Genomic DNA, 10,999 nt, shown 5'->3' with positions numbered 1-10,999 from the left:
TGCCAGGTTTTTACAAGGATGAACAATGAGTGGAATAGAAAAGAGGAAATCTCTTCTCCAACAGTGTTGAAGTGTGATGATAAATCAGTGGAGTGCGGCAGTGGCCACTGTGACAAATGACAATTATGGGATGGTGAATTGAGTAATAACCATTATATTTTACCTTAAATTTGCTAATATTAGCCCCCATAAGCTGCTGTAATAGCTCAACAAGATACCTGGGTTCCCAGATGTCAGTGAGAAAGCACAGTTTCTAACAAGACAATAAATTACAGTTAATTAATTGTTAATAATAAATTACATTTCATTCAGGTATCAACTGTTTCATAACTGTCGTTTGTCTAAAGCTAAGTGACATCTTTTAAATCCCTTCTTAAAACATCTTTTTAAAATTATTTTTCTCCCATGATTTTCCATCATGTCTTATCTACTATATTAGTTTTAGTTGTACCGTATATTACCAATTATTGTATTATAATGTATAATATAAAATTATTTGCTCCAGTGCAGTTAATTTTGTAATATGTTTGATCTGTTTTATTGTTAGTTAGTTACTATGTCTTTTATTCTCTTTGTTTCTTCTATGTCACTTCTATATGATTTAAATTCTCTTACTTAATTTTTGTTTTATTGCCTCCTGAAATGTTTAAATCCTGGTTCCAGCCATGTGGGACACTTTTATATACTTTTTGTATATAAATAAAGTTTATTATTATTATTATTATTTGTGGAAAAGTTTATACTCCAGCAGTTGTGGTCTGAGATTTTATCCTCCTCTGTTGTATCGGGGTGGAGGCTGAAATGATACCACAATAGATAAGAAAATATTTTTTTGTAACAGACCTTTTTCACAGCAGCCATTTTGACATGAAATAGTAGGGAAAACATAGGTGTTACGAATAATACTAATTAAATTGTACCTTTCCTAGTGAGTCAACAATAGCAGCATCCTGCCTCTGTTTGACCTGAATGGAAACCAACCCTTAACTAGTATCACCGATAACACCTGTGTTTACCCGACTAATCTCATGATAAAACAGCTGCTGTGACACTTTCTTTGACATTTTGTTTAGTTGTTGTATAAAAGTGACGTGTTTTGAAATTCTCAGAAATCCTGTAAAATTTAATCCAAAGCATCCGTGCGTGTGTGTGTGTGTGTGTGTGTGTGTGTGTGTGTTTTTATCAAACCAGCTGATCTGATCCAGAGGACACCAAAGGGACGAGAGAGGAAATATCTCCTGCGTCACTCCAGTTCCAGTTTTCTCTGTTGGTACAAACACCAAAGCTTTAACTGATACTCTGTCCTATCGACTGGACAGGAAATTCTTCTCAAACACTGAACACTGAAAGACTCCCGACTTCTTTTATTCATGTTATCATGTCTTTAGTTTTCCTTCAAAGCCCCAAAAGCACATTTGAGAACAAATATTTTAATCACTGCATAATGAAGAACACAGCCACAGTGCAGCATGCTGTCTGTTCATGTGGTGATAAATTAACACACAGAGAACTCACAAAGTAAATCTTGAATAATTTATTTTCTTCCACGGTCTTGTTTCTCCCTTTTTTATTACTTCTGACCCTTTTTTTTAAGGCAACAGCAGGAGACAAGACACAAAAAAATTGCTGTCATTTCATCACAATTCGACTCAATATACAAAAATATATCTGGAATGTTTTGTCTTAATTGTCTTAATGTATTGTGACAAAAAGTGCATTAATTCATGTTTTGTTAACTCTAAAAAGGCACATCTTCAAATATTTTATCCAACAGCAAAGCAAAAACAGTTTCGTACATGTTTGTAGGGCGTCCTGAGTCTCTTCAACATACACAATAACCTCCTAATTTTTCAAAGTTGCCTCTAAACTATTCTGTAATTCCTGCAGCTCAGGATTAAGAAAGCAGATTGCCAGCATCTCTTTAAAACCTCTAAAATCTTTCAAAAGGCATTTCAAGGCAAAGTCCTGACAGTGTGACATATTTACATCCCTGTCTTTGTCGTAACCTCACTGATGTTTTGACCAGTTCAGACAATCGACGCAGTCCTGAGGTTAAACGGTTGTTGGCGGTTGAGTTGGGCGGACTGTTAGTTAGCGGGGATGAGCAGAATGAAACCATCTCGGCTCTTCTTGAAATCCGCATGGGCCTGGCCCGGTTTGGTTTCTACAGTGATGTTCTTTGGTTTTCCTCGCATGTGTAGCTGCACGGCCGAACGGCAAACCTTCACGGGGAGCTGGGCTTTCTTTATGCTGTAAGAGAAAAACACAAACACATTTTTGTATTATTATACTTTCCATTCCTCATAAACCTTAATCTTCACTTTGTTTCCTGATCCCAAACTAAACACGATATGTCTGAAATATTACACATTTGTCAATGAGATCAATACACTGATGGATGATGATGGCAGTTCTTGAAAATAGTGACCTGTTTTCACCTGCCAAAACCAATATTCTTCAAGAATATTTTGCTATTTAAATGTTTTGTTGATTCTGGCGCCCCCTGTGGACAGAAGCCATAGTGTTTCCTCTGCCTTCATTGATTTCAAGAGGAATCCGACCCGGTGGCAGCCATTAAGAAGAACTTCATAGAAATAGCCAATCTTCTTCCTGGTTGTCTTGTTTGTTTATGTAGGTCATTGATCGTTCCATCCGTCACCCAGCCACTGGATGATTTCCACTGATCACATCCAGAGATGCAGGTGCTTTGGTGTCACACACACACACACACACACACACAGTTAATCCCTCTGCTGACAGCTGGGACAGAAAAAAGTGTGGCTCTGCTTGCTTCGACAGTGCGGTTGCTGCGCTGTCAGCTGAAGATGATCCACTGTGAAGTCGCTGCTTCCTCTCGGCCCTCGGGAATCCTGCAGCCTCAGCCCGGCCGCAGCGACCCCACCGCTGCACCAAATGAAAGCTGGCCTGGCACATGGCTCAGCCTCTGCAGTGTGCATACAAAGAGCCTGATATTGTATCCACCTACGTCACATCCTGGGGCCCAGGGGACGACCAGTTCATGGTTGATATTCCTGCTTGTGAGGATATTTCTCTTGTGAATGTATTCAGATTGGTTTGTTGTTCAGTGCTGGCACTTGGTTGGAAGGCTTTAAAAAGCAGATGCAGGACAATATTTGCCAAATGGCTATTTGTGGACGCCTTTGAATGTTGATAATGTGACTGATAAGCAGGGTTGGCTCAAACATTTAGGCCGACTTCCAACACTCAGCCTACTTTGGCAAGAACGACCTAATGTAACTGCTCGCGTCCTATTCTCCCCTCTTCAAAAACATGGCTGAAAATCACGACAGACGAAGTCCCACTTTTGAAAGGTGAACTTTAATTTATCCAGATTACGTAATATTTTAGATGTTATGCAATAGTGCTGGCAATCTGGCTGAGCACAGTAGATAAAGAACAGGTGAGAGAATGAGGCAAACTAAACTCTGAGAATACAGAAAGGACTAAAACAGTCTAAACTCTAAATATGTTTTAAATATATACTGAACAATGAAAGTGCTCATTAATAAACGTATTATTAGTGAAAGTCATGTGTGGTAATGACATCTCATAGGAGAGCCACTCCTTTTTTAACATCATATTTAACAGATAAAATGCAAACAGCAGTTTCTATACATTCTTATATCATATAATTTGATGATCATGTCACTGGTCAGAAGGGGGTAGGATGGAGGGCCGGAAACGACCCCTTGAGACCCCTGACCAAAAGCATCCATTGGTACCAACCTGGCTTGTTGGGAAAGCTGGTAAAAAACACTCCAAAATACTAGTGATGGAAAAACTGTCACAGCTATTTTCAAAAGGGATCCCTTGACCTCTGACCTCTAGATATCTGAATGAAAATGGGTTCCGAGCCCCTCCTTTACAAACATGTCCACTTTATGCTAATCCAATGCAGTTTGTGTATGCAGTATTGTTATTGTCGCCTAGTGCACTTGAATATTTCTGCATACTGGGGTCCATAAACAGTGTTGGAACTGCATAATAGGATATGACTGGAAAGCTAAGACTCAATGAGCCCAATTGTACTAATGTGTCATGACAGTAGCCATTTTTTTAAACTTGACCTCACTGTATAAAACGACCTATTGTGACCTTAATGATAATCACAGCCACGTAAAACTGTACAACCTCAAACTGAGAGCACCCAGAGGATGGGAGGCTTTTTCTAAATTTATTGGCGCCACTGATTCTTTCACATATTTTATTTTTATAAAAACGGTCGGCTAGGCTGAGATTAAAAGTCCCCCCACTTTGAAATGCATTCTGCCACCACTGGTTGCATGAAAGCGAGGCACTGCGTCACAGACACATGTAGTAAAAACTGTATATACACAACCGTACCACTGTGGCACCAGCTTATTGATTTTAATATGCAGAAGTTTGGCTCCTTATCTAAGTATCAATCCATTTTTAAACTGGCAACTGTGTGTCTTAAAGCCAAATCATTACTTTTTTCCAGTAACAACCTGTTAAAAGACATGTTCAGCATAGCTTAACACAAAGACTAGTGGCAGGAAATGGGTTAACATAAGTCTGTCAAAGGTTCTTTTCACACTTAATAAGTAAAAGTGAAAGTTTAACTAAGTGAACAAACAACAATCATGTAAACAGCATGGAAGATGTAATATTTTGTTAGTTTTGATATAGAAACCAGACTTTTACCTGCATGTGTACCATCTTTGTGCTAAGCTCGGCTAAACGCATCATGGAGCTTTTCTTGGACTGGATACAAAGAGACAAAACTGATGTTTAACTGTCTAACTCCTGTAAGAGCAAATAAACCCCAGGCCTGGACCAGATCTGTCACTAGACTAGAGATCTGCACAGGCCTTTAAGTGAGGCCTGAACTTAACGTAACCTGTCATCTTCTTACTGGGCATTGTGTATCTACATGCAACACATGACCAGCATTGCAGCAAACAACTGGCATATTCAGAGAGAGGAAGAGATATATGTAACCAAAAATAACCAAACCAGAAACACACGCATCAAGACCACCGACTGCTCCCTGATACTTTATCTGGACATGGTAGGTTCAGGTCAAAACAACATAGGCTCAAGCTGCAAATCAATGGTGGTAAAACACTTTAAAAACACTAGTTTGTGAAGGAAGCTGATGTATTTCCAACCTTAGAATTATTGGCTTCAGTGCTAAAAGAATTTGAACTCACTGCACGTTTCTAAAACCTTTTCGCTGTTCATCATAAGTCACTCCAACAGGTGCGACCTTGCTTTTTTTTTTTAACCAAAGTCCTACATGGCCCCTCGCCAACCTCAAACCCCGCCTTGCTGAACCCCCTAAACCAGCTGTCCTACCCTTTCTGAGGCGGTGACAAAAAACCCGACACAGAAACCCACTGACCTCCACAGCGTTTTGATTTGTGTGTGATACTGATCTCATCATGCCGGCTACCACAAGTGAAGCCCGACACCAGCAGAGCGTGTTGAGGGAAGCCTCTGGCTGTGCCTGAAGGCCTGTGGAGCAGCAATGTGCAGCTTTCTGCTGCTAGCTGAAGACTGTGGAGGCAGAGCAACAATTAAATGCAGCCGGCTGAATATGGCTGTCACTCTTCATGTGAGTGCGTCTGTTCAGACACAGCTGAGTGATAAACAACAAGCCATTATAGTGTCACAAAGTATAATCACTACAGAATAGTATGCTTAAGTCTCAAAATTACCACAAACCACAAAACTTGGAAGTGAAGAGTGATTAATGGCGGGCAGCGTTACTCCGGACAGCAGGGCAGCGGCTGCTCGGACGCTCTCTGCCCTGGTGATGACTGTCAGTGAAGTCGGCTGAACCAGACGGTGAGGCAACCTCCACTACTGCCGTAAACTGTGACTCTTGGGCTAACAGAGCTGTCAACAGCCCGAGTGCAAAGACACTTCGTGTTGGCTTTGGGATTTTATAACCGAACTATGAGCAGGATGCACACTTTTACTTCATCTGACGGTGTGGAAGTCTCAAGTTTCAACACAGTTTCAAGACATGAGACTAATGTAGCAGTGTTATCTGCTCATATAAGAGTTCAGTGTGGCTTTGAACTGAACAAAAAAAGGAACAAATAGTTGATTCTTTGTATTGAACAGCCAAAATCGGATATAGTTGGTTGCAGCCATAACAACAACCAGCATAAAGCAACAGCATCTGTCATTTCTCCAAAGCGACCAAAGTAATTGTGTGAACCTCAGAGCCAAAAGGTGGAAGCAGTGGAAGAGTTGGGAGGATGGTTGGGTGTACAATTTGTCTGTGTTTGACCACAGACACTGTGGTTTGCATCGTCCACCCAACAATCAACATGGTTTCTTTTACCCGAGACCATGAAATGAAGCATCTGGACACGCTGCACTGAACACAGGCTACCTCGCTGTAAAGGAAATGGTCAGTATGTAAAAGGTTTCGTTTGGTTTTACTTTGCATGTTTGGTTGCTGTGAACGGTGATAAAGCATTTTCTCAGGCTACCACAGTCACCATTGCTGGAAACACTGAGCATTGTTACAGGTGTTATTCTCCGCAATGTGCAGTGCTATTTTCTCACACTGTCTCAACATGACTAATGTGTCACAACACAACATTTTCTCCTTTCAAACAAAAAGTTGTACTACTATAAATTTTTGCGGAGTAAAATGTTTTATTTCACTGCAGCTTTTTTATAGAAAATTGCGATGCATGTTGCGTTTTTTTGGGAAACTTGTTTCAGTGAGATTAAAATCGCACTGTTTGGAGGGCTCAGAAATACACGTGTCTGCACGGTCTGTATCTTCACAACTAGAAACGAAGTGACTCAATGTTTTATGCAGGAAACAACAATGATTGGTCAAATTTGTGGAAAAGTTGTCGCACGGAATTCACAGGGATTGGCTGCATTTGAGTTCATTGTTATGATCTCAACCTCCTGGAGGGATTGTGTTGTGGACTAAACTGCATTGATTTCTCAGTGAAAAACTGGCTAGTTCGTATGTTAGTTAGCTAGCTAGCAAGTAATCTAAACGGTTTTATATTTGTTTGATGAAATTAAAATATGCTTTCTCACTTTCTGGAAGAGTTAGATGAAAAATACCTTTAGAGATTTTAGTGGTTCTGGTAGGCCAGGTTAGCAGTTTCCCCCAGCTTCCAGTCTTTATGCTAAGCTAGGTTAAACTAAGAAGGGACAGATATCACTTTTCCCACCTAACTCTCTTTCCTATAAACAAAAAGGAAGACGTCTCACACTCACCTGTAGCTTTTCACCTATCCGAACCACTTCACCCTCCTTTCTAACATCTCACCTACCTTCTCTACCTAACTCCACACACACACATATCAACACAAGGCTGCAATTTCCCCTTGCAATCTTAATTAGCACTTCCCCAGCTGCCTGGCAACCATCGCTGGGGCAACAGCAGCATCCATGGCCCCAGCAGCGGGGGCAACGTGGGCCGAGGCCACTCTAGTCATCGGGTGTGAGGTGGCTGGACAGGCGGGGAGCGAACCAACCCGCAGTGTTCGCTTTGGCGTCATAGCGTTAATCATCAGCGAACTCATCCATTATAATTACCATCACCGTCATCAGAAACAGTGGGCCTATCTCAACCAGCTGCACCCTGTGTCTTGAGTCTCCTCAGGGGGCATTCTGGGGGAAAAAAATTAGTCATACTGTAACAACAGCAGAGCTAATGCATGTAGAGTGATTTCTATAAATGCTGCAAATCTGGTTTAAGATGCAAAACCATCTCTGTGGTCTCCAATAGTAAATGTGCGTAATCACATGTGACGTATTTTAATCGCGCTGGCCTCGATAATGTCCATACTGCTGATTAATTTTCAGGACCACCGACTTGTTTCTGAGATAAGAGCAAATCAGTTTACCAGTGAGTGGTGAGGGAGCACACAGTGGAAGAGCCAGGGCGTCTCATCAAATTGATTATCAGTGAGGGGAAGACGATCGAATGCAGCAGTTTTTATGCAGCAGGAGCATTTGTTCCACCATCTCCACTGATGGGGCGATGTTTGTACAGGCAGTTGTTAGTGATGGCTGTTATTGAACTCATATCAGCTGAGTGACAACACCGAAAAACAGCCAAACATGTGCTTGTTAAGATAAGAACTATTCATGATTTTTGACCGTAGTAGTTGACGCTACAGTGAGACCGTTGTTGAATCCATTTGTTGCGCTCGGAGGTCGATTTAGACGCTGCACGTGTGCGTCGTTTGAATCCACAAAGAGGCCTTTTGATGCTAGTGCAGTTTTTGAGGTCAGTGTCAGAGTGAGTACGCCCAGGAGGGCTTTGAGACGCTTGAACAGAAGATTCCCCGAGATTTACCAACCGAGCAGGAGGCACAGTCGGGATGTCTTTATAAAAATCTACTCCTCCACAGCCTCATTGATGTAAACGTGTGGGAATGAGCTCATCAGGAAAATATGATGTAGCACTCACTGTCTCTGAGTCTTTCATTACATGCTTGATGTTGCCCACCCATCCCATCACACTGTTACATCCGTCTTCTAAATCATATCACCTCTTCTGCACCAGTTACGTCTGCCGCCTGTGAAATATGTTTCACCTGGGAAGGGGTTTCTACTTCACAAACGATTTAAATCCTATCAAGAGGGACACTTATAAACTGCATATAAAAGTGTATCTTTGAATCTTTATACATAGAGCTGCGTTTAAGCTGATAGATAACTTGTTAACATAAACTATCAGTTCTTTTCTTACTGTAAAAGCCTAAAAAACATTCAGAAAGAGATATTTGAGTTGTTTTTTAACTGTCTGTGTTAATGCAGCAACTTAAGCTACTAATATTAAATACATTATTAAGTCAGTAATGAAGGTCACATGGTTTTCTAGTAATTTGCCAGCGGCCAAAATGCCACCGGAAGGATGACTTTTATTAGGAGGGAGGAGAAATTATTTACTACCCGTTTCTTGTAATAATAATCCTGTCTGAATGGGTCTTTTGTTAGTTCCTTACATATCGCAGGCAGCAGTGCAGCAGTAAGGATGCATGAAGATAGATTGAACATTGAGATTGAAGATAATGTTAGAGACAGTATGTGGACATATTTGATTGGACAATATGCGGAACATGTGACCATAAAGCAACTTTTGTGCCTGTCTAAAATAATACAAGGGTCTGTTTGTCTGTTTTCTTGTTAATTTCAACAAAATGAAGTTCAAGCGGCACTTCCTTCGATCGCCAACACAAAGTACATTATCTGCGTTGCTACACCGCCGTTTGCTCTCAGTAATTTCATTTCTTCCACATCCCAGGACTCCTCATGTATTAGAATGTTAATTAAATTTATTAAATCTATTATACTTTCATGTTTATTAAATACTACTGCAAATGTTATCACCTTGTCTACCTCAGTATGTATAGATGTATATGAAGCTCATAAAAATCAAATTTGCACAGCTGATATGTGACACTATTTACATAATGAGAATTCTGCTTATGGCTCCTGAAACAAATAGACACAGAAAAGATCAACTGACATGGCACCCGAAATCATCCTACAAACAGTTTAGTTTCACACAACATACACACCCAGGTTTACTTAGGCGATCTAGGCAAGGAGCTAAAACAAACATTTTCCAGGACAACATAAATTATTTCCAGGATTTTCTGTAATTTTAATCAAATTCCAGGTGCAAAAATATATAAGCTTCTTAAATATGTCAGCCCTTACTGTGTGACCTAAATATTATTCATTAAAGCATGAAAACTGTGAATCACAGTTCATCTTAAAACGAGCGTTTGGTCATCACATGATAAACTGACACAGAAAACACTGAATTGCTGCCAGCTTTACTTATAAATACTGAACTACAATATCTAATATCTCTGGCACAGAGAGTTGAATTATTCACACGTGCTGATGGCAGCCAGTCACACGCTGCAGATGATAACAAGCCAAGTTTCATACAGATTGGATGTAATCAACAGGACTTTGTGGATAAATGTTGCTAAATCACTGAACTACATGACCTGCCGGCTCTATGGGAACTGACAAGGAAATGGGTCAGTGTTAATATAAACTATTTACGTCCACCTGGGTTAAAAGCTGTTGCCATGGTTACTCTCCCATATGATGGAGGGGGAAAAAACTGCTCTGATCCTGTGCCATGTGTCAAAACCAAAACTAGAACCAGATCAGATGGCCGCGGAGTGGAAAAACCATTAAAAAAAAAAGAGACACGAAGCGAGGGACACGAAGTGCGCAGAGGGGGACGAACTGACCGAGGAGAGTTCAGAGCGCCAAGCTGCCCCTTCCTGTTGCTCCGGACCAGCAGGACGGACTGAGAGACGAACACATTGAGGACAGCCACTGAGGGAGAGGGGAGAGGGAGACAGTGGAGGCTATTTCAGGCTGAGGATGACGCCTTTCACGACCTAAAAAGTGAATTTAGAATAGAGAGGGCCGGTTTCGCCCAACGCCTACGCTACCTGACAAACTGTTGACGACCAACGAGGTCAAACTAGAAAGTCAACAAGTCCTTCGACATCAGCTCACTGTGCGTCTCTGGTCATTAAAGCCACCATCACAGGACCACTCACATATGCTTTGAGGTTAATGAAAGCTATTTTTTTTTCTTTCTTTGCTACACTGGGAAGGGAGGGGTGACCCAGAAGATTGCTATTAATGCAACACCGTTCCAGGTCTTTCCATATTCATAAGTGAAAGTGCTGATTTAGAAGAGCGGAGAAAGTGCTGGAGAAGGAGAGAGGCTGCGAGGAAGAGACGGAGTAAATGAAAACAAATAAAAGCCAGAGGAGGGGAGTACAGATGGGGGGGAAAAAACAGCTTAGAGGAGAGGAAAGTGAGAATTACTGAACTATGGTGATTATGATCATAGTTTTAAGAAATTTCAGCATAGTGTATAATGTTATATACCAACCAACAAACTGTGATACACTGTTCTGACACCTTTCTATCAGAACCAGCATTAACTTTTTCAGCAGTTTCTCGTCTGTTGGATCGGACCACA

General features: G+C 41.0%; 1 protein-coding gene across 1 annotated transcript in view; it reads right to left on the bottom strand.

Annotated features, from left to right (window-relative positions):
• Positions 1–1,404: 1,404 nt before the first annotated feature.
• Positions 1,405–10,999, bottom strand: part of myo1g (myosin IG) — a gene marked incomplete in the record, with an annotated part of 42,747 nt that continues 33,152 nt past the window's right edge. The window contains 1 exon segment of the mRNA XM_035681758.1: positions 1,405–2,250. Coding sequence (XP_035537651.1) covers positions 2,088–2,250 — 163 coding nt within the window.

The sequence above is a fragment of the Morone saxatilis genome, unplaced genomic scaffold, assembly GCF_004916995.1.
Source record: "Morone saxatilis isolate NCDOM2014 unplaced genomic scaffold, NCSU_SB_2.0 Contig9, whole genome shotgun sequence".
NCBI lineage: Eukaryota > Metazoa > Chordata > Actinopteri > Moronidae > Morone > Morone saxatilis.
This window is presented reverse-complemented; position numbering and strand designations above follow the sequence as displayed.